This window comes from Musa acuminata, chromosome BXJ1-3, assembly GCF_036884655.1.
Source record: "Musa acuminata AAA Group cultivar baxijiao chromosome BXJ1-3, Cavendish_Baxijiao_AAA, whole genome shotgun sequence".
Classification (NCBI taxonomy): domain Eukaryota; kingdom Viridiplantae; phylum Streptophyta; class Magnoliopsida; order Zingiberales; family Musaceae; genus Musa; species Musa acuminata.
This window is the reverse complement of record NC_088329.1, coordinates 3124032-3151789: the sequence shown is the minus strand read 5'-3', so window position 1 is coordinate 3151789 and position 27758 is coordinate 3124032. Positions and strand designations below refer to the sequence as shown.

The following is a 27758-nucleotide window of genomic DNA, read 5'->3' as shown; positions in this document are numbered from 1 at the left end:
CAGACGGCGGATATGTTCCCGTACGTTGATTTCTTTATGCGAGCAGTCCATCCGACCGTCCGTTTAGCTCAACAATAATAATAATAATAATAATAATTTCAAGGTAAAGATGAGGAGGAAAACGAGAACATAAAATACGAAATGCGATGAAGACTACGCTCGGTATGTGCGAGACGTCCGCAGTGGTAAGTGTAGTGGAATATGGCCGTGGGTGGACACCATCTCCCACATTATATAATATTCTCTAATTAAAAAGGTAGTATATATCTAATCTATATATAGATTTTTTTCCCATGAACATCTTGGTGATGTTGTGTGAACGCACGCACCTTTGATTTTAGTAGATAATTATTTGATCTTTTGTCATGTCGACAATAATGCATCGAGTTGATACAAAGGAGCAACTTATATAGAAAAAAGACAACAAAATAAAAAAGAGTTTTCTTGTCTTTTTTTTTAATGAACCCTGCCAAATTTGTCCATGATCAGAGCTGTAAAGTTTCCTTCATGGTACTGAAATGTCCAAACCAGGCACTTGAGATTGACGTTTTCACATCAGTTTTGTTTTGATGCTACATCAGCTCTTGCACAAATGTATAGATTCTGGACTAGTATCAAATCAGTACTTTAGGTGAACCCTTTTGATCATAGATGATCCTAAAAAATCATTATCCTTCGTAGAAACTGATCTTACCATTGGTGATATGGAGACTTAAACTGGTCTCGACAATATATATAATATGGATTCCGTAGAAATCCATGTAATGCAAGCAAACTATGCGATGTTCATATCCAGAATGGTAACCTGATATAAATAACCAGTACAAAAAATTTAGCTAGCACAGAAACTATGCTATGGATGACATAACATACGATAAAACTTTATTAACATGTGAAATGAGGAAGAACAGAGTCATGTTACCGCAGTTAGTCCTCCTAAAATGTTCCACCGGAGATCCAATTGTAGGGCATGCTACTCTTCAGGCGGTGTCCCCTCCCCTCTGCCGCAATAATTAGATGTGGTCATCACAGAACAACTGTGCAGGCAACAAGATTCAATTGTCGGGTCCATTTCTTAATTACAGAAGCAGAGATTTTGAATGAGCTGACCAACAGAAACATGCAAGCCGACAACAGACGCAGTACTTGAAATAGAGACAAAACCTGGACATAGATTTATCCTCTTATTACAGCACAGTACTCCAAAACATCAGAGACGGCAATTCTGAACTGATCATGTAACATTCAAACTAAAGCAAACGATTGAGTTTGGAACGACGTTTTGATTCTTGAAACACCACGATCAGGGGAAGAGGTTGTCTTCTCATGCTTCTGACCATTACAGGGGACCAGGAAATGTGCCATTTGCCCTTTGCTCATTCCACTTCTCAACCTAGGTCATAAGGTGAAAGATGGTGAAAAAGCCCACCAGTAGATGAATGAAAACTTGTTGAAAACACAGGATCTAATCAGATAGATCAAATAGCCCCAGGCATCATCAGAGAACTCATGAACAATTTGTAAACACAACAAAAATAGTTGATGCCAAGACAGACCTTATGGCCTTGAAAAGATGATAAAGTTAATCACAAGTATCGAGGGTAGAAATAAGAAAGCATAACGACTTACCCATTCCCCCGGGCAGAGAGATCTATAGTATTTGGCAAACTTATGACAATCAGGAGTCTCCTCACCCTTAGCTGCCACACACCTACAATGTAATATACATCAGACTAATACGAAAGTTGATATTAGATATTTACACTAACGTATTCTGTACCAAAACATTCTCAGCTGTTGAACCATACTTGTGATATTCGATGTAGCGAGTGAAACAGTGCCTGGTTTGATTTGTAGTGGGAAAGCGAAAATCGGCTGGTGCTGTTTTCAACTCAATCTAACAAAGAGAAGCAAACCGTATCAGATACATAAGAACAAGTTTTTTTTTTTTTAACCAAGCTATTTTATAACAACTAGGCCAACCATGTGAATTAATGACCAAATAGACACAAATTTCAATTGGTCAATGCAGGAGTAAATATGCGTCTAATGAATGACAGTTATGACTGTTATAGACAAGAAATACATTACTGTTTTTTGTTAACCCAGCTGCATGGGAGTGTAGAATACGATTCACCTCCTAAAGAGTCAAATTTTACTCTCAAGTCTGAGGATCATGGGAAGCAAGTTATGTCGAAAAGGCTCTGGTTTTTATCGGTTGCTCCTTTATGACCTAGGAGATCAGAGTTCGTATCACGGAAACAGCCTCTTTAAATATTTAAAAGTAACGCTGTGTACATTGATCCATCCTCAGACCCCGCACTGGCAGAACCTCATGCTCTGGGTACGCCCTTCGACGTGCGGAGTTAATAAGAAAGATAAGAGAAAACAATGTCTTCATTGGTGACCAATTAATTATAGCTTCAATAGAGGATAAAGTAATGGAGAATGTTTTATGAGGGCACCTATAGATTTTGTAGTTAGAAGATATGAGATAATTACTATTAGTAATACAAAAAGAGGTGGAAGGCGACCTTAAAAGACTTTCCCAAGTAAAGATTAAAATACTTTAAATTTGACTAATAGAGGCAAAAGATCCATTCAATCAACCTTAAATAATTGGGATATTACGGCTTTTTTTTTGGTTTGCTGTTGTTGTGAATTTTATCACATGTATTTTTAATAGACTGCATGATTTAGTATCTTCCTTAGCTTAAAAGCAAGATGATTTTTAAGAACACTGTTATTATATTAAAACTTAATAATTTACCTCACAAGCTAAATACCATAATACAGGAATTCCTCATTTGTTCTTTTACATAGGTACCAAATACTTTTCCGTTAATCCAGCATTCTTCTATTTATTAAAATATTATTGGAAGAAAGTTAGAAAACAGATTCAGCCTGTTGTCCTCTAAGCACTTTTGCATCAAGATTATTCAGAACAAGTCACCTTCGACCGGATTTGTAGTTCATGTTTCATTTCACTTGGCCTATTTTTTTCTCGGTAACAATTTTATTTTTGCAAAATTTCCAGTTATTTAGCTCCAAACTAAATTAACCTGCATGAATCTCATTGAATAATGTATGAAAGGGAACTCCATCTCCCTACTTATAGGTCATTTATTTATGTTCAAAATCTTATCATCTTCAAACTGAATGCACCTAATATTTACCTAAAAACCTAACATTTCTTTTCCAAATTTCGGCAAGCTTGGGAATCTCACTCTCAGCCTCTATTACTAAACTTCTTGTAAATAATATTAGAAGCCTTAAAATTGTTTTCACTAGCAACTTCTTGATTTCTTTTCGACCAATTTAAATCTTTCGATGTTCTCTCCTCTTACTATTCTCACAAAGTTTCCAAACTTCATGACATTCTCTTTTGCACAACCTAATTCATTAACCTTTTAATTTGACCAATCAGCCTGTCAAAGAAACTACATATTACCTTTAATGCCTTTTAAGCATTCCTTTGTTGCCTTTGTAATATTATTGGGACCATCAAAGTCCATGTAGTATTATCGATCTTCCATGTTCTTTTTTATTTTATTTAATAATTAGATCAAGATATCTTGCTTAGTTAGTAGATCATTATCATCGTCCTCCATTGGGTTGCAAATTGTCTAGAAATGAAACAGATGTCCTTGTACAAGAAACATCTTCAAGTCGGCTTTGCATCAGGAAACAACCTTCATCTCGAGTATCCAACACAATACACAAAATTTCTTGATGATGTTGAACATGACAACAACTTCTACCGTACTCTACAACGTTGAAGTACCACTTTTCACACACATGCACAAAATAATCTGTAATAAATCTTTCTAGATATCGCCGCAACCTTAAGCCTAATTGGAAGCTACAGAATCAATAGATCAGCAGTCAAAGAAGAAACCCTAGTATCTGAAATAGACGAAACGAAAAAAGAAAACATCCCAAAAAGACGCCGATTTATTCCTTGATCCGATGGCCATGGGAGGACAGGATGATCTACCAACCAAAAGATCCACAGGCCGACCCGACACGCGAGAGATCCAAATCAAGGCTTGTGATCTACGCGCGCGCGCGAGTGTGTGTGTGAGAGAGAGAGAAAGAAAGAGAGAGAACGAGGAGAGAAAGAATGAAGCAATCGAGCTGAGTACCTCCGCCATCGGAAGATCCCCAAAGCGAGACAGAAACCAACGAAGCTCCCTTCGAACGCGACCTCGCGAATCAATGGGCTGTGCGACCGCGGAGGCACCTAATTAACTCGGCGAACCGGTTCGCGACGAGGCCTCGCGAAAGATCTACACCGTCTATCTTTTTGGTTTGCTAATCTCGAGGATGGTTAGTGTCCCCATTGACGGTCCTGAACTGGAGAGTAGCCGAGCTGGAACGGAACGAAGCCGCCGGTTGCGGTTCGCATGTTGACTTAGATTGGGATTGCATGGCCCGTTTAAGGCCCATATGATCCACAATTGGGCCATTAAAAAAGTTAGATGATGATGATGATACATACTTGAATAACAATTTGGTGAGAAGGTGTGGAGGCATATGATTTGACTAATTCAAATATGTTTTTTTTTTGTTTTTACAAATAATAAGTTAAGATGGTAGGAATTTAATTCAATAATCTTGTGATGATGCAAGAAATTTTTTTTCAATTAAACTAGTCTATGTGAAATCTTATTGTTTACCATAAAAGATTCATATAGCTAATCTTTCAATATTTTGAGATATTATAATTTTGTTGTTGTTAATGAGAAAACATTTACAACTGATGCAGATCGAGTAAAAAAATAATATTCTTGAATATTTAAGAATTTTTAAATGTATATATATGAAATATATGCATATATATGTTAAGTCAAAATTTGGTTGATCAATTGGAATATTGATTTGGGACCCACTGAGGTTCTATTTTATATTTATTTCTAATTAGAATAAAAAATATCGAGTCATTAAGGGCGTCAAAACTCTATAAAATTATATCGAAGATGTCTATCAAACTCTTAAGTTAATTTATAGAGTGAAGTATCAACTAAATGTGTCAAGATTGCTATAGTCAAATGTACACCATGAATTATTGGGTGGAGTGGAATATATCTAGAGGATTTTTTATAGTATGATATTAGGAATGTTATATTGATATTGCGGAAGGTCACACACATCTCCCAATCTTCATGGAGTTATGTTTGTGTTGAATTCATAGAATGTGTAATGATCATGATACGATTGGTAATATCCATCGAGTGGATGATGCAAGTTAAAATGTCAACAACACAACGATCACGTTGTATCAATATGTGTCACAATGTACCACTAATGTGTCATCTACGTAACGTCAAGGTGTCAATAAAATAGTACCAAGGTTTCGATCATGTAATATCAATGTGTTCAACATATAGTATCAATGTATCGGCTACTGCTAAGATATCACTCGCGTCATAATTTCCTTACCAATATGTATGGTACATACGTGAATATATAAGGTGTAGACCACATACCATAGTTGTTTTATTCATTTTAAATTTATTTAAAACTTCGAATTTGAACATAAATTCATGTTTTTTTAATAATTAGTTATAATGATAAAAGGTGGACGTGAAGATGATGAGAAAGGGAAACACCCCATCTTATTGACACAGTGCATGGAAACAACTTCGAACGAGACCAATAGAACAACAGAACAAAGAAAGATACGACCTCCGTAACAACCTAAGCCACAACCTCCCTCCTTATTCGTCCACTATTGAACGAGCCGCATCGACTCAGACTGACTACTTAACGTCATCAGTGACGCCCATCACCGGATCCGGATCCATATCCATAGCCTTCGCCATAACCCGACCCGGACCCGTTTCCATGGCCCTCACCGTAGCCATGGCCCTCGCCGTAGCCAGACCCCGAGCCCCCGCCACGCCCGCCTCCTTGGCCGGCACCGGACCCCGCACCAGAACCAGCCGAAGAGCCTGCGCCTGAACCGCCCGAACCAGCGTACGAGCCCGCGTACGACCCGGCGTAGGAACCAGAACCCGAACCCGAGGCAGAGCCAGACCCGGAGGCGGAGGCGGAGGCGGAACCGGAGCCTGAGCCGGAGGCCGAGCCTCCACCACCTAGCCCGAGGTCGAGACCGAGGCCCAGGCCGCCACCCAGGGCGAGGCCGAGGTCTTTCCGGGCAGGCCGGCACTCAGTGGCGACCATTGCCAGTGACAATGAGAACAACACCAATGCTACAGCGGAAGCTCTCGTAGCTGCCATAGTCAAAACTCTTTTAGTGCAACCACAAGCTTAGAATGAGATGGAGTGCAGTGGCATTGGTGACGAGATATTTATAGGCGATCTTCTTCTTCTTCTTCTTCTCGAGCTAATTATTGAGGCATGCGACAGTCCTGTCAATCATGTGGAAACGGGACGGGGTAAGTTGGAACGATATCGGCCGAAAGCAGAAAGGTGGCCGTATAATTAAGTTTGTGGCTGAGAGAGGTGGTGCAGAAGGTAGTGGTGGCTCCACGAATCCATCATCTCTGTCAAAGGGAGGATGATGCAAGAGGAAGAGAAGCAATAAAGACAACTCTGAGGCCACCCCCCACCCCTCAGGCGCGCACTAAAGTTCCGAAAAGAACACGTAAGGTGGCACGTTATCAGCACTGGGCTCTGCCGGAGTTGGACATCAGATTGTGTGTGCTCACCTAATCACTTAGGTCTCAGTGCATGGCTACGCATGCACAGCGAATCTTACACGTCCATCTGAGAAAGAAGAAGCCAAGAAATAAACCACTGCCCGAGACACCTACCATATACGAGACGCAGGAATGCTGCCACATAGTGCTGCTGTGGTTGCACTATGTGTTGGGAGTGCAGCTTCAGCTGAACTTTCTGCCAAGACATTGTTACTGACTAAAAGAAGGGCATCTTCCCATTAAGATCAACGAAGTAGCATTTCAAGCTTTGACCAGCTGCTCCTAGTTTATCCTACCGATCTGTCAAGGTTAGCTTCATCTAAGATCGATATCAAACAGTGACCGGGTTTCGGCGTAGTGGTTTCCTCTTCATGCGCACTAGAAATCCGAAAACAACATCTCCACAGGCACGTTTTCAGCACCTGAAGTTGCCATTTTTGCTGCACAGGATACTGGAATGTGTTCACGTAATCACTTCGCTTTAAGTGCATGGCTATGGTTGTTCCGGGAATGTTCATCATCTTTCTCTTGGAGCAATAAACTATACAAGAAGCCTTCTACATGGTTGCTGATCTGATCCACCGAGAGGTTTAGACTACGTTTGCCTATGACATGCATACATAGTCACCAAGTGCACCTGACTAAAGTTGCTTTTGTGTATAACGAAGCTCTGAATGGAGAAGAGTACTTATCCAAAACCAATTAGTTGCTTGACTCTCCTGTGGCGTGTGGTGTTTCCCCCGGCAATGAACACTTCAGCGTTGACTTGCGCACTCATGCATGGCGCCCCGGAGGCCACATGGTTCGGCCAAATGTTGACCTTAGTTAGTGCGAGGGACCCAAGTGGATGTTGACTGCCTGTAACGTGTCGTGCGAGAAGAAGAAATTAGCAGCAGCAATTGCTCCACCAGAGAGCTAATTGCTACTGTTAGCCAACTCAGATCATTCCATCTTCTTCGACTCCTCTTCTGCGGCCTATAAATAGCATTTGCCTCGTCTGTTCTTCCACAAAGGAACCACTGCTCCGGTAATACCAAGAACACGGCCATGGCTCATTCGAAGCTCTTGCTCCTGGCCACTCTTCTCGCCGCTCTCTCTGCTCTGGTGGTGGAGAGCCGGGTGGCAAGGATGGATCTTGGGAGCCTTGGCACCGGGGTCGGTCTCGGCACTGGGCTCGGTGTTGGCGTAGATGGTGGTACGGTCTCCGTCTCAGGATCGGGCTCCGGCTCTGGCTCCGAGTCTGGGTTTGGTCACTCCAGCTCGACTTCCAGGTCGGAATCACGTTCGTTTTCGGTGACTCTGCCTGGTTTAGGCTCCGGCGCGGGCTCTTCGGCAGGTTCCGGCGCAGGTTCCTCCGCAGGCTCGGGCGCGGGATCATCGGCAGGTTCGGACGCGGGTTCCTCCGCGGGTTCTGGTGCGGGGAACGGCGAAGGTTCCGGCTCGGGCTGTGGCTCGGGTTCTGGCAACTGAGAGAGACGTACTCGGGTGTTTCTACTGCCATCCTTGATGTATAAATAAATAATATAAAATAAATAATGAGATGGCGATGCTTTGCCTTCGCGTATGTGGAAAATAAATACAGTGACTTCTGATTCGATTAAATGAGGCCTAATTATCTTATACATTCGAATCTCATGCAACGAAGGGGGAAAAAAAAGCCCTAATTTTAAGAAAAAAATGGGTCGGAGATGTAAGGGGAAAGAGGCATCTTTACAAGCTCTTGGCTGAGCCGGCTAAGCCGCCGCTTCTCGTGTTGTAGCCGTAGTAGAGGAGGTACCACCTAACGAACCTTTTCAGGCCGGTTTCCAGGTTGGTGGTCGGCTTGTAGCCCAGCTCGGCTCGAGCCAAACTGATGTTGGCGTGGGTGAAGGGGACGTCCCCGTTGCCCGGCATCTCCACCACGTTCCTCTTCGCCTTCATCTTGAGGTGGTGCTCCAGGATGCCCACCAGCGCCGGCACCGTCACCGGCGAGGTGTTGCCCAGGTTGTAGATGCGGTACTGGGCGGGGCCACGCTTCCGGCCGCCGGTCCCGGTGCTCTTCTCCGCGGTGTCGAGGGAGGCGACGCAGCCCTTGACGATGTCGTCGATGTAGGTGAAGTCGCGGGCGAGGTCGACACGGTCCTTGCCGCGGTAGACGGTGATGGGCTTCCCCTGGAGGATGTTGCGGGTGAAGGAGAAGTAGGCCATGTCGGGCCGGCCCCAGGGTCCGTAGACGGTGAAGAAGCGGAGCCCTGTGGTGGAGAGGCCGTAGATGTGGTTGTAGGTGTGGGTGATCTCCTCGCCGGCCTTCTTCGTCGCCGCGTACAGAGAGGCCGGCCGGTCGGTCCGGTCCGACTCCGAGAAGGGCACCTTCTCGTTGAGGCCGTACACCGACGAGGACGACGCCCACACCACTGCCGGCTGCGGGTCCGCGGACTTGCACGCCTCGAGCAGCGCGACGAGCCCCGCGATGTTGCTATGCACGTACGACGCCGGGTTCTCGATGGCGTAGCGAACGCCGGCCTGGGCCGCCAGGTGCATCACGTGGGTGAAGGGCACGACGTCGAAGAGCTTGGCGAGAAGGCGAGCGTCATTGATGTCCCCCTCCACCACGAACACGCCGCGGGAGTCCAGCAGCGCCACGCGGGCCTTCTTCAGCGAGGGGTCGTAGTAGCTGTTGAAGTTGTCGAGGCCGACCACGCCGTCGCCGCGCTTGCGGAGGGCGATGGAGACGTGGGTGCCGACGAACCCAGCAGCACCGGTGACAAGCACGGAGAAGCCGCCGGGGCGGCGGACGGTGGCGGAGGCCCGGATCTGCTTCTCCCATTGCATCCCGCCCCACGACGCGTCAAAGTACCGGGACGAGGAGTCGACGAAGCTCTGGAAGCTGAGGTAGGAAGCCGTGAGCGCGATCAGGAACAGCGCCCACAGGAACATGGTACTGGTGGACGCGAAGCACTGGTGGAGCTGACGATTGATCGCGTGCGTCCGCTCGATCTTCACCTTCCCGGGCGTGGACGGAAACAACTCGTCTTCCATCGACCCCATCATCTCTTTCTTCATCGTCTCCGCTGTCTTCCAGGCGGAGGAGGCAGAGCAGTGAATGCAAATTGGGTGTTCGAGGAAATGCCGAGCGGGAAGCGAATGCAAATTGGGTGTTCGAGTATTTCGCCTGTGGCAGTTTACCCTCCGCCTATAAATGGCGAGCGAGGCCCGTTTACTTGGAGGCCGAGGAATCGGCCCACCGTCCACCTCAGCCGTGGATAAATTCTAATCACACGACATTTCTAACTGCTTATTATACTTGCCAACCTGGCTTGGAGACGGGATCCACGTGCGCCCTTTAACAGCAGAAGGGTATGGGGATGGGTAAGTCGGGAAGTGGTTCTGCCGAACTGCGAAGAGCTTTTTCTTGCCACGTTGGCCCGGGGGGGGCGGGGGGGAAGACACAAGAGAGGGCGGGGTTCGCGGCGGAGGATACGTGGGGGTTGGCGAGGGGAGAGGGATGAGCGGGAGAGGTCCGAGGAGAGCCGGTGATCGCGAGATGCCGTGGGAGGGGGCGACCCGGCGCTGCCTTGTCCTCCTCCCATTCGCCAGACGCGCGCCGGGCCCTTGTGAGCTTATGGCATCGATTTAACTCCAAGAAACTGTGCTTGATAGTGTTTTTGAATGTCAAAACGAGACTTTCTAATGACTTGGTGACCTACTAAAATGCTGTACTGATCTCCGATGTATGTGCCAAACTTGGAAACATAAGAGGTCAATGGACGTTGAATTCAACTTATCCAGACATCAATCCTCGTCTTCTCAAAGAGAAAACTGCACATGAACAAGTCTTAGTTTTCTCATCACTGCAAAGTCGGTGGCCGTCTTAATGCATTTCCTTCGGTGACGGTTGTATCATATTACTATCGCTATTTGTTTGGAGAAAATAATTCAATGTTGAGGTCTGATTCGATTATATATGCAGTTGAGGTACTATCGAGGTGATGATTATTTTGATATTCGAAGTTAGTCCGACAGAAGTGCTAAAAAGGTGACTGATATCGATTCTTAAGTCGAAAATAGATTTTTATATTAGATAAAAAAGGGGATAGTATATTATTTGAGAGGATAATCCTTAACAGTTTCTAATAGTTCATTTTGAACTTTTTATGCATGTAGACCGATGAGGTAAGTCTTGTCTTTCCTATGCTAACTAGGCTATCATGTATTTGATAATATTTCTTCTATTATTTGTGTCTCCCCTCTGAGATGTTTTTGAGAGGTTTGAAAATACAACTATAAACCATCTCGACATGTGTGCCATATAAAAGTGGAGGAATGTTCAATGCATGGTCAACTTACATACCTCAAGCTCTTTGGGGAGGTCAAATTGACCTTGCTCGACCTATGCACCTCGGGCTCTCAAGGAGGTCAGATTGGACTTGGTGACTTATGAATCTTGAGTCCATCTTGGGCTCTCCAAGGAGGTCGGGTCGCACTTGGCCAATGTACGCACCTCGAGGTCTTCAAAGAGGTTGGGTCTGACTTGACTAACCTATGCACCTTAGGGTCACCTTGGGCTTTCCGAAAAGGTTGGGTCGAGCTTGTAGATCTACACACATCGAGCTCTACGAGGAGATTAGGTGCAACTTAATTGACCTACACACATTGAGCCCACCTTAAGCTCTCCAAGGAGGTTGGGTTGTGCTTGGTCGATCTATACACTTTGAGCCCACCTATAACTCTCCGAGAAGGTCGACTCTTGGACTCCTATTCATGTAGACAGTAAAAAAAAAAAAAAAAAAAAGAAGACAACTCATAATCATCCACTTTGAACTTATGTCCATGCATCTCTCTTATATCAAGTTAATAGATCGACAATATTTTCTCGAACACTACTATTTCTGTTGATTCATCTAAAAAGAGTGTAGATGAAAACAGATATAATTCATACATATTTTACAGTTTAGATAACTTTAGGGACTAAATGGTGCTAAATGAGTGCCACGTTAAAGCAGGTCTGAGTTAGATATGACTTGGTACCAATTGAACCAGAATTTATCCATATGGAACAAAGCCTTCATAAGCATCACAGGTTTCAGCTTCAAGAAACAGATGCTGTAGTTGGCTATACCCATTAAGCCCAAAATCTCAACACTTTGGGTGGCAATAGAAACTTAAAATGTTCGTGATTATGCAATTGAAGAACCACCCAGCATCAACTTTGTTAAATATAAATTCTGTGAAGAGACACTTACAGCTGATCGAATGCGGATCATATGATTTGAAGCAGGTTTATTTTCAATTCTTTCTTTCCTACATCAAACAAACACCCTGTCGAAACACTGGACTGTGCAGGTAGAGATTTTGAGCAACACAGGAAACAATGGATGCAGAACAAGATGGTAGTTGTACAAACGGTGGTTCATGCATTATATGGAGGAACACTATCAATGGTATTGAAGCTCATAAGCTTGCAAACTTTGCTATATTACACAAGATGATTCTGCTTTTGCTGTTAACCTCATGAAGAAGGAAGAGATCCAGATGGAGTTGAAGCAGCAGCTGGCTCACCGGGTGTTTGAGCTGCCAGAGATGGTCGAACGTAGATTCTTGCCTTCCGTAGAATCTCAGCAACAACCCAGTGCTTTCTTTTGCTCAGTGGCCTTGAAGAATCCAACCTAACCTGGGGAAAAAAGAAAAGAAAAAGAAACAACACATGAATATTTTACGGCATAAGGAACCAAGAGCTTCTGACAAAAGCTTTAGCTAAAATGTATTTCTGGAACCATTTTTTCGCGATGCAGCTTTTCAGAGCATGCGACAAGGACATATGTTTTCACACTACAAGAAAGACAGTAGTCTTAGTATAATAGCCAATAGAATTTGAGGTAAGCAAAACATTTCCATCAATGGATGTCATAACTATGAATATTGAATCATTGTGTTCATTTTGCAGTTAAAAGAAGTAAACTGTTATTACTCCAAAACGAGGTGAAGATTCTGTGGACTTTCTTTGTATCAAGCAAGACCAACACCATGGAACAGGTTATGAGCAAAAAAGCAAAAAAAAAAAAAAAAAGGTTCGTCAAATAGATACAATGAACAGAACAGATCAAAACTCAGAGGTCAGATATCTTTATGGATTAAGCATTTTCAGAAAGGAAACAGACTAAGGACTGAAGATTGAGAAAGCATGTATAAAATTAGCTAGCAATGTATGGTTTTTGCATCTCTTAACGTTCAACATTGACGGAAATCTTACTAGCCCCTCTAGCAACTCTATCAGCCATATCGATGTATGTAACCTTGTTCAAAGGTAATCTGCTCTAACTGGTCAGCAGTTTAAAAAGGACCGGAGCTGCATGTTGTTCAGGCTAGCCAGAATATTTGCAAGTAAGAAACAGAATACAAGAGTAACTTACCACAAGCAATAACATATAAGATAAAAGAATTAACTTATCACAAGAAATATTTCTAGGAGAATCCCAAACATGTTCTATTTTAAACATGTACGAATGATTAGAGACATTTTAAAAAATGCTAGCATTTGAAACATGCAAGTCTATATTATTGACAAAAAAACAAAAAGCTTACATTTCCATGCATTGGCCTTCCTGTTGTAAAAAATATATTTTCAATCAGCATCCACTTCAAACTCTTTCTTGAAAGGACCATGGAGCACACTATGCCACTTGTACTACCTCAGCATGAAGCCTTCGTTGGTAATTCATCGCTTGAAATTTAACTTTTCCTTAAATGAACTTACATGAAGATAATTTCTTATCTACCTGATCTAGTACATCAACTATTAGGATGCAGCATTGGTTCTATTAATAAAAAAGCAATATCTTATTAACTTGCATTGTTGGCATTGATTAACCTTTCAAATGTTTGGTTTATTCTGATAATTTCAATCAGATAATACTATTGCTTGCAAGAAATTATTAGAAAGTATAAATAAGAGGATAGAATTTATCTGTCAGTATGGCCCTTTTTTGTCCATCTATGTACAGCATTATCGTAGGAAACACTTAAAAGCATCTTTGTTAACTGTCCATGAAAAGTCATAATAGTTGACACAAAATCTAGTGAAACGCTAGAAACAATGTCACAAACGTGTTGCTAGTTTATGCTCATCAGATTTCTCTGCACTGAGAACAGAAAAGATTCCTCCAGCAGTCATCTTAAGCATAAGGCTTAAGAAGAACATTAAGTGCATCAAATGATTAACCAGTAAAGGAGAGAGACAGCTGATAATGTGAACCTAGAACTTCAATATTTTGGCAATTTCTTCAATAGAAAAATAGCTTCCAACCTCCAAGTACAGTTACTGCTCACACAAATCTTAGAATCCATGTTTCCACATTAAGAAATTATACAGACAATTACTGACATAAAGACATAATTCTTACAACTCATTAAGGCATTCCTACATTACAAGGACTGAACCATCAAGAGCATGCTTCCAAGGTCCAATCTTTCTCAAGATAAAGGGAAGGCGAATCCTATCAGTAATCTCACCGGCAACAACCCCAACATCAGTGGACTAAACAAGACTAAACAATAAAAGACGTCAGTGGAAAACTACCAAACGCTATCCGATCAACAAAGGAACCTACAGATGACCTTCACATCAAAAAAGAGGGAAGCTAAGTACGATGGGAACAGCGGGGGACAAGAGATGTAGGGGGTAAGAGGAGATGACTGACCCGGTCGCCGATGTTACATTGGTTTTTCTCGTCGTGGGCCATGAACTTGCTTGTGCGCTTGACGTAGCGATTGTAGAGCTTGTGGTGGAAGAGCCGGTCCACCGCCACCACCACCGACTTCTGCATCTTGTTCGACACCACGATCCCAACTACCGGCTTCATTCTGCCGCGCCTCCCTCTCCTCCTCCCCCACGCCGCCTCCGATTAGCAAGAGCGAAGCCCTCGAGAAGAACTGGAGCAGAAAAGATCGGTCCGTCTTAACGGGTCGGAGGGACGAACTGAGTTGGCCCGACTAAATCCGAAAAGAAAGAGAGAATTTTAATCTTTATTAGTGCGAAAATATTTTTTTTCGTTAAACAGATTGATCAATCACCGTCCATTTGAAAAGCTAGGGCCAAGATGAAATGGCGCGGACGGCTGTGATCGATCTCCTGCATTCTTCACGGGTGACGAACAAGAATGATCAGTGTTCGGTCACGTGCAGCACTGTTCGATCACGTGCTCGTGTGCTGCTCCCGTGGCGCGCGCACTCTCTGGTTACGAAATCTCTCTCTCCCCCTAAATCTCGCGGTAGCTTCTCTGCATCACGAGAAAGCCCTCTTCGACAAGCACTCTCCTCCTCCCAATTAGCGATTCCCTATCCCCGATCCGATCGAACAAGGCGTCATTCCCCAATTTTCTCGTTCTTTCTCGCGCCTCACTTTCGGATTCTTTGGTGTTGCTTCTGATCTCAGACTGGATCGGTTTCTAGGGATTGATGTCGCAGCGGTTCCCGCTGCGAAGAGAGCGATGGAGAGGAAGAAGTATCCGATCCGCGCTGAGGATTACCAGCTGCGCGAGCCGGTGGGGCAGGGGGTCAGCGCTTCGGTCTACCGGGCGCTTTGCATTCCCCTTGACGAGGTCGTCGCCATCAAGGTCGTCGATTTCGAGAGGAATAACAGCGATCTGGTGCGTTCGTCATTAGCTAAATTTCATCTTTTTCTTCTATATTCTTTTTATTCGATGAGAGGAACCAGGTGCACTGAGAATTGGTATGCCATTTTGATACAAATAGAAATTTCAATTTTTCACTTAATTCCGTAGATTTTAGATTGACTATTTGACAAACGAATCATTTTGCCTAGGGAGGATTGTTTTGCACAAAAAATAACCTTAAACTTGTGCATATTTCTTGGGATTTATTTGTTCCTTATAGTGTACGGTCTCCGATAGAAGAATACAACCGTTAGGAAATAATGTCTAAGGTCATTAATGATAACATGTTTAGAACAAGCAGTTCTATGTATCTAACACAAGTTTATAAACTTAAAATTTCCTCGTGTCACAATGACCATCATATCGTGTCAACTTCTTGCTTGCAGTATCCATTTCTTTTTTTATAAGAATAGTTGTCACTAAAATTTATGGTGACTGCTATTGTTAGTTTTCTTTTTCTTTTTTTCATGTGGCAGATGACACAGCATGACAACTTAAGCAAAGCATGTTTCTTTTGGCTATATCTATTACTGTGTACTTTGTGTTTCATTCTAGTTCATCAGGGTATAATGCAGAAAATAGGTGTCTTAATTGCGTTTACCTGATTTTCTAACTACTGGCAATCTCCACAGAATTATATTATTTATACACGGCTGTGTTCTTTAGAAAAAAATACAAATATCTATAAGTAACTCTGTACATCTAGTTCATCCATTGTCTTGAAAGTTGTAAATGATTTTTTTCTGTATGCTCTTTCGAGCACATCGTCTGTCTGGAGGCTTTGTAAATGATTTTTTTTCTGTATGTTCTTTCCAGAACAACATCTGTCGGGAGGCACAAACTATGATCTTGATAGACCATCCTAATGTTCTCAAGGCACACTGCTCCTTTGTGAATGATCACAATTTATGGGTTGTCATGCCTTACATGGAGGAAGGGTCTTGCCTTCACATAATGAAGTCTGCTTATCCCAATGGCTTTAAAGAATCTGTAATTGCAACAGTGTTACGTGAAGTACTGAAGGGATTGGAATATCTTCATCACCAAGGGCACATTCACCGTTATGTAAAGGTTTGGTTAAGTTGACTCATCTTTATGTGATGGAGACTTTTCAAAGTGGTTGTCATTATAGTTATTTTGTCATGAATCTTAATATCGACTCTTGGCAATTGTATGATGATATATCATCCAATGTAGTAGCGAGAGTCATCAAGATAAAAAAAGAGGTTAATCTAACAAATAAAATCTTCTTTTTCACTGTAGGGTTGTTTATCTTTTTTCTAAGGAAATCAACTTTATCCTTTCTGTTTACATACCTATGGCAACATCATTTCTATCAGTTTCATATCATCATTTTTCTACCTTGCCAAGGTCGGCCCTCATAATTTTTCTTTGTTATGTGTTTTCATCTGTTAACAAAGCTAATGTGCATGTTGTTCTTCAATACAATCTTCGCATTATTATGTAACTGATCTTGTTCAGTATATTGTTTTCAGTTGAAACTTCAGAATGAAATTTCATGCTAGTATGTTTAATTTACTAAGGGCATGCAAAGATGCCCATTCATCTTATGCATGTGAAGCATCAACTTAGGAGAGGAGATGGAGAGGATATATTGTTCACTTGTGATGGTGTAATCATTATGTGTTTGTTGATGCCTTAACGGTGTATGAACTGCACACGATATACTGATCAAAATCAGGTCCAGTTTTGGTTTATACAAATGGCATGTTATGTTGTATATGTTTGGTGTTTGCATATTTACTTGGTATTAGATTCAATACACTAATGATTTACAGCTCTCCAAAATAAATGATAAGAAAGATCAATATACAACACTAGCTGGTAAAATAGACATATGAATATATGCTGATAAAGCACACTATTAGACTTGACAAAAATTACATTATCAATGGTCATGTAACTTCATAACCTATTTTACCAGATAACCAAGTCACTTAATCTTAGAAAAAATGGATTTAAGTACCATCCACAAACCTAGTTTTTAAGGATGTATTTTATTAATTTTTTAGAAGATTTGAATTGTTTTGTTATAGTAGAACTTTAGTGACTTATACCCTGAGAAAAGCACTTGCACAGTTGCACATTAATCATAGGTGCTCATGTGCTGTCTTAGTTCAAATAACTTCCCGTGAAATATTGTTCACTCATGATTTTAGGCTGGGAATATTCTAGTTGATGCACGAGGTGGCATTAAACTTGGAGATTTTGGTGTTTCAGCTTGCCTTTTCGATTCCGGTAACAGGCAAAGATCAAGGAATACATTTGTGGGGACACCTTGCTGGTGCAAATGCTCTTTTGTTCAGATATTTCCGTATGATTATGATATAATATCCTTTAAATGAAATATAATGTTTTTATTTAAATAGGATGGCCCCTGAGGTGATGGAGCAACTGCATGGTTATGATTTCAAGTTGGTCTACCAACTTCTCTATGTCTGGTAATATCATTAATTTGTTATTTTGAGTGCAAGCACTTATTACAAATTATCGGCAGGGCTGATATATGGTCTTTTGGAATTACTGCTTTGGAACTTGCTCATGGTCATGCTCCTTTTTCAAAATATCCTCCAATTAAGGTATGTATTTCATCAATTTGGAATTGTGCATCATTTATCAATAATTTTGTGTCAGTGGCACCATATTTTCCCCCAATGCATCAAGCATACTGTCTTATATTTTATCTGTATTTTGATGCCAAACAACATGTGAACGTATCACAATTTGCTAAAGATTTTTTCTTTTCATATTGGTCGCAAATTATGTAGATAATTTTGAGACATCTTGGAAGCTGTCATATGCCAAAATTTCTATTTTTCTTGAGTTGTTGAATCAAATTATTGGCAGGCCTTGCTGATGAACTTGCAGAATGCTCCACCAGGCCTTGATTATGAAAGTGACAAAAAATTCTCAAAGGTATTTTTGTGTTATACTTAATTGTAGTCTCTTATGCGGATGAGCATCTCATTCTCAAGCTCTACTTCTGCTACTAGTCTTTTAGGGACATGATTGCTATGTGCATGGTGAAGGATCCTTCAAAAAGACCTACTGCACATAAGCTGTTGAAACAACCATTCTTCAAGCAAGCCAGATCTCAGGACTACATAGTACGAAAAATTTTGGATGGGTTGCCTACACTAGGTGATCGCCATCAAGCCTTGAAGGTAATGAATTGTGATCTTATTTTGCCTATAGTTTAATTTAGCATCAAAGTTTATCACATTGATTTTGCATTGAGAACAGGAGAAGGAAGAAGATTTGCTTGCACAGAAGAAAATGCTCGACAGTGACAAAGAGGAGTTATCACAGGTTAGGGTTATTATGCACTGAGCTAAGCCGATTAAAAGTATTTTCCATTTTGAATTATTGAGGATCGAAGAAATTAATTAAAAACCAGCTTTCTCTGGCCCAATTATCAATTCCATATAATTTCTGGATTCCCTTTGCTGCATGTAATACAAACATAAATGACATTGTAAAGTCTATTAATAGGCTCTCAATGAAAAAAAAATATAATCATGTCTCTTTAAGTATGAGATATGGGACAAGTAACAATGCTATTAGAGTGAACAGACTAAAGGATGAAAAATTCAAAAACTAAGAACTTATCAAGCTTACAAATATTTATGAGACCTTTAGTAAGAATGAATATTTTGATAGCATCATGGAACTGAAGGTTAAAGGATCATGATTATAAGTTTTGAGTGGATAAAAGTCATGAAGAAAAGAATAATTAATATGGCAACCTTTTGAGTGATGGTATGATCAAGCTGAAATTGGATGCATCAAATGGTTGAGCTGGGAGCATTGTAAAACTTGGTCCTTTATATCATCCTCCTTAAGTGTAAATGCACAGATCAACAATTCATTCTTTGGTCTGAACTATCTTTAGTTCAGGATGATTGTTTTCATTCCATTCAAATAACTTGGTCAAGGGGCCATATGGAATCTTATGCTATTCTAAAATATGGATGCTTAAATTTGCTTGGTATATCTATGTCAAACACATTAATGCATCGTATAAGTGTGTTGTTCTTTTCCCTTTGATTAATAGGAGATGAATATATATATCTTCAGATTCTACATTATGAATTTTAGATTTTGTTCAATGAAATAATGAATGACTTTATGTAGCTTTGTTATTCATGTGTATCTGTATTATAGTCTCTACATTGTTCGAGTCTTATCTCTTATGCTATTATCTTTGATGACTAATAGGTCTGAGATGCTAGTAAATTACTTATATAGTTTTTAATAATCTGAATTATGAAAATACATATTTTCAAACAAAATAAATTTAAATTCTGTAATATATAATATCATTTATCTTAAGATACTGTTTTATTGTGTCCTCATCATGTATTCCTTTTTTTAATATTTAGTGGACTCACATACCTGCATCATTTTGTATCAGTATCCCGTTCCCTTATCCTTTTACATGCTTGATGCTAGAGATTCTCTGTTGCATAAATTCATGGTCATATATGTTTTTCACTTATTAGTGATGCCATTTTGATCATGAATAGAGGGAATACAAACGAGGAATTAGTGCATGGAATTTTGATGTTGAGGATCTGAAAGCTCAGGCTTCATCGGTAATCATGCAGTCTTTTAATCCTTCTCTCTGAATTCATTTGTCACAACTTTTTGGTAAATTATGTGCATTCCTGTCAGATTCTGGAAAATAATGAAACTACAGGATCAAATGGATGCCAAATGTTTGGGATTCATGCTTTGCAAGAAAGAATATCAGAAAGTGCATCTTGTTCATCAAAGGATGATGATGATGATGTGGTAAGTTCTGATATATATTTTTTTCTATAGTGGCATTAGGTTATTCAGATTTCTATATTCTAACAACATATCAAATGAACAGAAAAAAGAGGTGTTGGATGAATCAACTCTCTCGTCGCCTTATCAACCTGCATGCTACCAGAGGTAAGAAATGTTAGAAGCCATCCATAATTGCTATCAAGTCAGTGGATTGATCATTCACATTTCTTAAATCTAAGGGGGTTGATATTTATAATCAATATGTTTAGTATCTTTCCTTGTCACTGAGAGTTACAGTCTAAAGATCATGGAGGCCAAATGTTGATTATGTCACTATGTTCTGCATATTTTTAGACATAAAATTCCGGTTTGTAATTACTGTTGAACTTGGATGGTAGTAGATTTGTTCAATTTTTTACTCCCAAAAGCAATTCTGATGGATCAGACCATGAATTTAAAGCTGCTATATGAGTGATCAAAATTTTCTTGCGAAAACACACTTCAACCATGAGGGAAATAGTTTCGGTAAAAGTTACTGACTAGATTATGATGAAAAGCATCTAGACAACTTCCATGCTCAATCTTTTTATGAACAGAGGCCTTCTATGAATTTGTACTTATCAGGAATATTCTCTTCATCAAATGGGAACTAGTTTGTTACATCCCCTATGAAACATAACATAGAACATATGCAATAGTTATTATCATTCTATGTGTTGTGTTTACATGGTACCTAATTGCCTTCAATTAATACTTATTCTATTAGTTTCCCATGGGCTTTATTTCCCTCATTATTGTTAACGTTGCAATCATGTGTTGCTCATGAAAAATGTTTCTTCTCAAGCCACCTTTTGATAGTCAATTAGGGTTCCATTGCTTTGATTGAGTCATGTTATGTTTCCCTTATTATTGATCAGTATCAATGATGTATTTGCATAATGTATAAACTTCCTGCCTTGGTTGGAGGTAACTGAACTGGAAAATCTCAGAGGACTTAGTTCAAACTATAGACAAAAGGAAGCCACATATGCAGGAAATCAAGAACATATAGAACATATAGACTGATGAAACAACTGATGGATGAAAAAAAAAAGTGAATGAAAGGATTAGCGGCACTTCTCCTTGTTTTTCCTTTTCTAATCTACTTAACTCAATATTCTCCAGTAAGGATTTTTTTTCTGTTTTTGTTCAAGGATATTACTCGCTAATGTCATGCTTATTCTCCCATTGTTAAATGATTGTAAAAGTCCCTTTTCTGGTTCATACTGCATCGATCTCTTGAAAACTTTCCCACATATGAATCACTTGAAAATCATCCATGTACTAATCTCTAGTTTTCTTTTGCTCGTGATAGAATTGTTAATGAATTAATACTTGTTAGTCCGAAGAAACAAAATCAGCACGAAAATATTGGAAATTACAATGGAGAGTTTCAAAAAGCAACTGATATACCTACTGAAGTGGCACCTAAATCATCCAAATCGACAGGCAAGCAATTACAATATTCAGTTTTTGTTTTTTTACCTCCTTATCTAATATTTATTTATTTTAGCATTGTGTCGGAAACCTCCTCCATAAGAGAAAATTCTAGATAGAATTTTGTCCTCACTTTAGATCTTTCTTCAGCAGCAGGTGTTGAAGATGCTGAAGATAAATCAAAGCATCCACTCGTTCAACGTAAAGGCCGTTTTAAGGTGATGTCTGAGAATATTGATTCAGATAAGGTAAGCCAGTAAAACTTGTCTGACCTTTAATTCTTTGCTAGTATTGTCTAATGTAACGGTAATTTGATGTCTAACTACCACAGGCTTTTGCACCTATTTGCCCTCAAAAGGGTCAAAGCACACAGGTTAGTAGATATTACATTTTCACTCGTAGAATAAAACCTGTCGTCTGTCACAAGCCATTCCATCTTGTCACAATTGAGAACCTAAATGTTCGGGGTCCAATGATATTTCATGAATTATTTTTAATGAATTGGCTTCTGGAGGTTGGGATTTCTTTACACCACCAATGCATCACATCTTTTAATCACTATCAAGAAACTAACCTGAACCATTACTGTATCAAACATACCTTGCAAAAGCACTTACCACAAACTATTTTACACGCTGCTTCTGATTGCTTCTTTGCCCCACTCTTTTGTTTTGGTGGTGCAGATGGAAGCAGCTACCGAAAGGGAGAAGCAGCTGATACAGGAGATTTGTGATCTGCACTGGAGGTGACTGCAATGCAAATGAAAAGTATCCTCAAGCTTCAAAACTTCCCATCTGAGACATTTTGCTTGACGCTGCAGGCTATCATGCACGCAGGACGAACTAAAAAGGCTAAGAGCAAGAAATGCTCAGGCCAATCCCTTGTGTCCTCAACACGACTGACCACCATTTCAGTTTGCTTCAGCAGCAGGAAAGGATGGATGAGCAGAACTCCTCTTCCCACCCCAATGAGATTGAGGCTGAGAACTTGAGGTTTCGTCAAATGTACATACAAAGTCCTGCATCATGGTATATTCTAAGATTACCTTACTCGTCTAATGCATCCTTCACCCGCTGCCTTTTATGTTCATTCTCATGAATGTGTTTTTTGGGGAATAATAGTTTACTGAATCAGTTTTATTTATTAGCCCAACGGTAAGAAGAAAGAGATCCATGCATAGAGGTCATAAATGACTGATTCATATTTCTACTGTAAAATAGTCCATTATAAATGCTTCCATTTTTTTTTTCTTATGCTTCTCTCAACAACTAATAGTACACAAAGATAGGTTTTGTGTTAATTATCTCCCTTTTTTTATTATTAACTTTAATGTTTTTTTTCTTCTTTTAATTAACTCGAAGTTTTTCTTTAAATAATTTTATCTTACTTAAAATGTAAATAGTTCCTGTAGGTGAAGAAAAGGCTGCTTAAAAGAATTAAAAAGAAATCGCTTACATTTACAGCTACAAAAAAAAAGAAAGGAATTATATTCTCCTTTCATTTCTGAAACAGATAATGCACGACAAGCAACATCGTATTCTTTGGTCGATCTACAATAGGGTGGAGTAGTTCAACCACCGCTACCTGGGACCAGATAGTTCCATTTCCTCGACCATGTCGGCCGAAGCTGCGTCATCGTTGCTGCCATCGTCGTCGTCGCCATTGACCGCGAAGAAGGCGTGGGTGTCAGGATGAGTGCCCGAGCTGGGGGCATCGGCTTGCATCACCGGCCGGTTCGAAGCCTCCCACTTGTCAGCGAGCCCGTCACCCTCGAGCATCCGCACCACCTCCGACATCTTCGGGCGGTGGGACGGCAGGTTTTGGGTGCACAGGAGCGCCACCTGCACCATCTCCGCCACCTCTATCCGATCGTAGTTGCTGCCCAGATCCCGGTCCACCAATGCATCGAGTCTTCTCTCTTGATACACCTTCCACACCTACGTACGAGACGAGACGTGTTGTTCATGCATGCATTACGTAGCAGCGATGGCGCAGAACACCGGGAGGCATGAGGTGATAACATACCCAGCCCAGCATCGCACACTTGTGGTTCTGGTTCGGCCCCTTGCCGAACTCGAGCACGCGCCGGCCGGAGACGAGCTCGAGGAGGAGGACCCCGAAGCCGTAGACATCGGTCTTGTCGGAGGACTGCCCCGTCGAGAGGTACTCGGGGGCGATGTGGCCGACGGTGCCGCGGACGGCGGTGGTGACGTGGGAGTCGCCGTGGTCGAGCAGCTTCGCGAGGCCGAAGTCGCCCACGACGGCCTCGCAGCAGCCGTCGAGCAGCACGTTGGCGGCCTTCACGTCCCGGTGGAGGATCTTGGGGTCGCACTGCTCGTGCAGGTACAGGAGGCCCCTCGCCGCGCCCACCGCGATCCGCTTCCTCGTGCTCCAGTCCAGCGGAGGCTTACCTGAGGCAGACGATCACAAAGCACGCATCTTAATGCACGTCAACACCCTATTACAGATCGAGATCAGAGCACATGAACGGCCGCGGTAGCTCGCGGCGGTCAAACGGAGCGGAGACGAGGGCGGCTCACGCGAACCGAACTAACCGTACTCAGCTCTGTCGTACCCTCGACTGACTACTAAGCGACAAAACAGGACCCTCTAGTGGGACCCAGTTCCAGACCGAAAGTACAGAACAAGCCCCTCACCGCGAAGCCTTAGCAGGGAAAAGGAAACGGATCCTCTCCAATTTTATACTGCAGCGACACCTTCCAATGAGCACATTATAGCCGTCGGTTTAAGGGGCCCCACGTGATTGACGGGCAAATTTGTTCTTGTGTGCTTGCAGCAATTGGAGAGGATCGATCCTGAGGCTCGCGGAGGCCGATGGAAAAGCAGGGTACAGGGAGGAGCGTACCGCGAAGGCGGGCTGCGACGCTGCCATTGGGCATGAAGGGGTACACGAGGAGTCGCTCGCCGGCGGCAGCGCAGTAGCCGAGGAGGCGGAGTAGGTTGCGGTGGATGGCGAGGCTGATCATCTCCACTTCCGTGCGGAACTGCGCCTCGCCGTCGCCCGAGCCGACGGCGTCCGCCCGGAGCCGCTTCACCGCCACCACTGTGCCGTCAGCAAGCCGGCCCCTGTATACGTGCCCGAACCCGCCCTTCCCAAGCACGTTTCGACAGCTGAAGTTCTCCGTCGCCGCCCGCAGCTCCCGCAGAGTGAACCGCCGCAGGTTCCCCAGCCCCCGCACCACCACCTCCTCCTCTTCCCTCTCTGTTCACGTATGCCCTCAACGTAAATTCTCCTGTAGGAGAAGAAGAACTCAATGATGATGCCACACTTACCACTCAGCCCGAGTCTCCATTGGTTCTTCTGCCGCTTTCGGCGGCAGAGGAAGAGAAACAGCGCGAGGAGGAGCAATAGCGACGAGCCGCCGACGCTGGCGCCCATCGCAATGGCTAGCTTCTTGGCCTTCGATCTCTCTGAAACACACGGGACAGCAAATTCCAGCTTAAAGTTCTAAACTTGCTGCACGTCTAAGAGATTGGTAAGATGATGAGGAGATGAATTAATTACTCTGATTTGGTGAATCCAAGAGGTAGGGAAGAGGGCTGGGGGTTGTTCGCGAGCACTCCTCCCTCCTCCGGCTTCCACATATCAGAGGATTCCCCACAATGCTGACAGATACAGAAAGTGATAAAGATGAATTAGAGACGAGTGTATGAATCGGAGAAAATTTCCATTGGAGGAGAAGAGAAAGCTTACTTGAAAGTTCTGGTTGGGAACACAGGAACAGGCCCGCTGAGATTGTTGTAAGACAAGTCCCTGGAAACCAGTGAAACTTTGGTGAGTTCCAAGCTTCTAAACAGAACAGAAGACACAGCAAAATCCATTCTTTTAAGAGGAAACGGAGCGGAGTTACTTACAGGAAAGAGTCCTGTGGAATTCTTGACAGCGACTCGGGGACGACACCAGACAAGCTGTTGTTGTTTAGTCGCCTGTGGTGAGGATCGAGGAAGAAAGATTAGAACAACAATTCAAAGGAAACAAAGATGCATGCTTGGCTTGGACCGATGTTGGAGATCTCCTATTCTTTCGATGGTGTTAAGGATCAAGACTGGTGAAACAGCTCACAGATATCGAAGGCTATGGAGGCGGCCCAAGGATTCGGGTACGCTGCCGTTGAAGCGGTTGTTGGAGAGGTCCAAGGCCTGGAGCTTTGGAAGTAGTCCCAGCTCCGGTGGCAGCCCGCCTGATATGTTGTTGTTCTGCAACAATCTGAAGAAAGATGGAAGCAGAGTTACTCATGCAGAGGAAACAGGCATAGTGTTTTTGAGGATCGAGATGAGTAGTCTGTGAGTGTCGCTCACACTTGTTGGAGATTGGTGAGGTTCCCAATCCTCGCAGAGAGCCTTCCTGAGAGACTCTGGCTTGATGCTTCCCTACAGATAAGCACAAACGAAACCCAATATATGATCATCAGGAGGTCTCGATGTAGCTGAAGAAAGATCTTCCACAGGCAAGCACAGAAATGAAAGAGAGGAGGTGGTGGCGGGCTCACAGGCTAATAACATGATTCTCTGAGGAACAAGTGATCATCGCCCAGCTGCAGGGATCAACAGAGTCTTCGTCCCAATTGTTCAGAACCTTATGCGGATCGTGCAATTCGCTTCTAATGGCTATCAGAGCCTCCACTGGAGAGCAAGCAAGCAGATCAATCCATGGGAAAACACACGCAAGGATGGAAAGAGAAGATCCAAAAATAAGCACACACCTTCAATGTTTAGTGGTTCAAAGGAGAAGGAAACGTCGAAGGAGGAGAAGAATACGACAAGGAGATTTAAGTAGAAGCACTTGGAAGCCATCGGAGCAGCAGAGAGAATACACAGCATAAGAGGCGGTGTTTGCTATATGTGACCAACTGGGAGAAGGGAGATGGAGGAAGGAGCATGATGGATGTGGCCTTCTGTCAGGAACCATGTCATCCCATCATGAAGAAGACCGATGATAGGAACAATGAGAGAGGCTGCTGATGAGGAAGAGGGGTCCATGATGGGGGCATGACATGGGCATAAAGCAGCAATGCATGGGGTGGGCTAATTTGGGTGTCAGAATCTGATGAAGCTCAGAAGCTTAGAGAGAGAGAGAGAGTGGGAGAGTCATGAACATGTAGCGAGCCCTCTTCCCAGAGCGACAACACTCATTGGGACAGAAGAAAAGGAGAAACAGAGAGAGAGAGAGAGAGAGAGAGACAACTGGTAAAGGCGAAAGAAGAGAGAGAGATGTCATCCATTGTTTATGCATTCTTTTCTCTGCTTTGGATAAAGGTGGTGGGAGGGGATTGGATTCGGCTGGTGTTGAGCTCCATCACTGCTGTTGCTTGCTCAAATGGACTCTGCCTCCTTGTGGGACTAAAACAGCAACTTTGCAGAAAGTTGGAACTTGCGTAGATTTGAATCCTTGGTTTCTTGAGCTGTCTCTATTCAGAGGTTTTGTCTCCCAAGTTTCAACCAGTGATCATATTTTCCTTCTAAAAGCTTGTGAGTTGTGCTTGGTGTTGGGACTAACAAAAAAGACGAAGAGAAATTGCTGAAAGTTAAGATAAATGATGCAGTTTGCTTGCTTTTCTAGAATCTAATGCAGCTTACATCACCATCACCATTCCTGTGTTTGGCAGAAGGCCACCATCTCTTGTGCTCAACGATCAGTTTAATCTGCAAGATTGGAGCTGGACAGATTCTACTTGTCAATTGGCTACCGATGAGAGAGAGAGAAAGAGAGAGAGAAGTCCAGCTCTAAAGTCCTTGTACATGAAAGCATTGCATGGTTAACCTCAGAGGATTGGCAAGAGAAGGTGTTTGTGTGTTGATCCGCGCAAAGTGATTCGCCCACGATCGACTAATCGCATGCTTTTGTTGTCAAAAGTATCAGAAAGGCAAAGTGGAGGAGAACAAAGCTAAGGTGAAGAAGAAGGCCAAGCACCTTCCTCTTCACTTTGCCATCTCCCTTTGCTGCACCTGTAAAAGTTAAAGATAAGCATGACCTTGGAATCATCTCCTTTTTTTGGGTGCTAAAACATGCTACTTTTTCCAACTTGAGATCTCTCTTATCAACCACTCTTGATGTGGAAGACCCACGATAAATACTTGATGTATGTCTAAGGAAGAAGAAGTCTTTGTTTACTTGTCTCTGCTTCTCACCATTTTCTTCTGTTGAGACTTT

The 27758-nt window shown here is 42.4% G+C and overlaps 6 protein-coding genes and 1 long non-coding RNA gene across 7 annotated transcripts; 2 read left to right on the top strand and 5 right to left on the bottom strand.

Moving 5' to 3' along the window:
* Window positions 1–1040: 1040 nt before the first annotated feature.
* Window positions 1041–4281, bottom strand: LOC135617013 (cytochrome c oxidase subunit 6b-2-like). The gene is made up of 4 exons (XM_065116856.1): window positions 4146–4281; window positions 1809–1897; window positions 1630–1711; window positions 1041–1393 (listed from the first exon to the last, which is right to left on the bottom strand). The coding sequence occupies exons 1-4, from the start codon at window positions 4152–4154 to the stop codon at window positions 1340–1342; spliced, it is 234 nt and encodes a 77-aa protein (XP_064972928.1). The 5' UTR covers window positions 4155–4281; the 3' UTR covers window positions 1041–1339.
* A 1494-nt stretch (window positions 4282–5775) lies between these two features.
* Window positions 5776–6243, bottom strand: LOC135635902 (glycine-rich cell wall structural protein 2-like). Its single transcript, XM_065147365.1, has one exon. The coding sequence runs from the start codon at window positions 6241–6243 to the stop codon at window positions 5776–5778; it is 468 nt and encodes a 155-aa protein (XP_065003437.1).
* Window positions 6244–7712: 1469 nt separating this feature from the next.
* On the top strand, window positions 7713–8135 carry LOC135635897 (uncharacterized). Its single transcript, XM_065147356.1, has one exon. It carries the CDS (start codon window positions 7713–7715, stop codon window positions 8133–8135), a length of 423 nt encoding a protein of 140 aa, XP_065003428.1.
* Window positions 8136–8231: 96 nt separating this feature from the next.
* Window positions 8232–10037, bottom strand: LOC135617008 (UDP-glucuronate 4-epimerase 1-like). The gene has a single exon (XM_065116847.1). It carries the CDS (start codon window positions 9705–9707, stop codon window positions 8376–8378), a length of 1332 nt encoding a protein of 443 aa, XP_064972919.1. The 5' UTR covers window positions 9708–10037; the 3' UTR covers window positions 8232–8375.
* Window positions 10038–12038: 2001 nt separating this feature from the next.
* On the bottom strand, window positions 12039–14565 carry LOC135617004 (uncharacterized). Its single transcript, XR_010488568.1, has 2 exons — window positions 14342–14565; window positions 12039–12315 (listed from the first exon to the last, which is right to left on the bottom strand). It is a non-coding gene; the product is annotated as an uncharacterized LOC135617004 (long non-coding RNA).
* A 349-nt stretch (window positions 14566–14914) lies between these two features.
* On the top strand, window positions 14915–22675 carry LOC135616997 (uncharacterized). The gene is made up of 16 exons (XM_065116829.1): window positions 14915–15289; window positions 16133–16387; window positions 17497–17621; window positions 17707–17751; window positions 17835–17916; window positions 18185–18253; window positions 18331–18501; window positions 18581–18646; window positions 19864–19932; window positions 20012–20131; window positions 20214–20275; window positions 21465–21598; window positions 21740–21834; window positions 21918–21959; window positions 22270–22331; window positions 22407–22675. Exons 1-16 carry the CDS (start codon window positions 15131–15133, stop codon window positions 22486–22488), a joined length of 1638 nt encoding a protein of 545 aa, XP_064972901.1. The 5' UTR covers window positions 14915–15130; the 3' UTR covers window positions 22489–22675.
* A 323-nt stretch (window positions 22676–22998) lies between these two features.
* Window positions 22999–26714, bottom strand: LOC135616996 (probable LRR receptor-like serine/threonine-protein kinase At4g30520). Its single transcript, XM_065116812.1, has 11 exons — window positions 26311–26714; window positions 26098–26230; window positions 25907–25978; window positions 25671–25814; window positions 25463–25534; window positions 25302–25361; window positions 25113–25213; window positions 24881–25018; window positions 24453–24809; window positions 23612–23997; window positions 22999–23523 (listed from the first exon to the last, which is right to left on the bottom strand). Exons 1-11 carry the CDS (start codon window positions 26426–26428, stop codon window positions 23167–23169), a joined length of 1938 nt encoding a protein of 645 aa, XP_064972884.1. The 5' UTR covers window positions 26429–26714; the 3' UTR covers window positions 22999–23166.
* Window positions 26715–27758: the final 1044 nt, after the last annotated feature.

Bases quoted from the DNA above. Each gene is read 5' to 3' on its own strand.
- LOC135617013 (XM_065116856.1), bottom strand. The intron at 1,712-1,808 runs GTATGGTTCAAC...ATTACATTGTAG, and splicing joins CGCTACATCGAATATCACAA to GTGTGTGGCAGCTAAGGGTG. The intron at 1,394-1,629 runs GTAAGTCGTTAT...CTTATGACCTAG, and splicing joins CTCTCTGCCCGGGGGAATGG to GTTGAGAAGTGGAATGAGCA.
- LOC135635902 (XM_065147365.1), bottom strand. From the start codon at position 6,243: ATGGCAGCTACGAGAGCTTCCGCTGTAGCATTGGTGTTGTTCTCATTG.
- LOC135635897 (XM_065147356.1), top strand. From the start codon at position 7,713: ATGGCTCATTCGAAGCTCTTGCTCCTGGCCACTCTTCTCGCCGCTCTC.
- LOC135617008 (XM_065116847.1), bottom strand. From the start codon at position 9,707: ATGAAGAAAGAGATGATGGGGTCGATGGAAGACGAGTTGTTTCCGTCC.
- LOC135616997 (XM_065116829.1), top strand. From the start codon at position 15,131: ATGGAGAGGAAGAAGTATCCGATCCGCGCTGAGGATTACCAGCTGCGC. The intron at 17,622-17,706 runs GTGCAAATGCTC...TTATTTAAATAG, and splicing joins TTTGTGGGGACACCTTGCTG to GATGGCCCCTGAGGTGATGG. The intron at 20,276-21,464 runs GTAAGAAATGTT...TGCTCGTGATAG, and splicing joins CAACCTGCATGCTACCAGAG to AATTGTTAATGAATTAATAC.
- LOC135616996 (XM_065116812.1), bottom strand. From the start codon at position 26,428: ATGCTGTGTATTCTCTCTGCTGCTCCGATGGCTTCCAAGTGCTTCTAC. The intron at 25,815-25,906 runs GTGAGCGACACT...ATCTTTCTTCAG, and splicing joins CTCACCAATCTCCAACAAGT to ATTGTTGCAGAACAACAACA. The intron at 24,810-24,880 runs GTAAGTGTGGCA...ATACGTGAACAG, and splicing joins ATGGAGACTCGGGCTGAGTG to AGAGGGAAGAGGAGGAGGTG.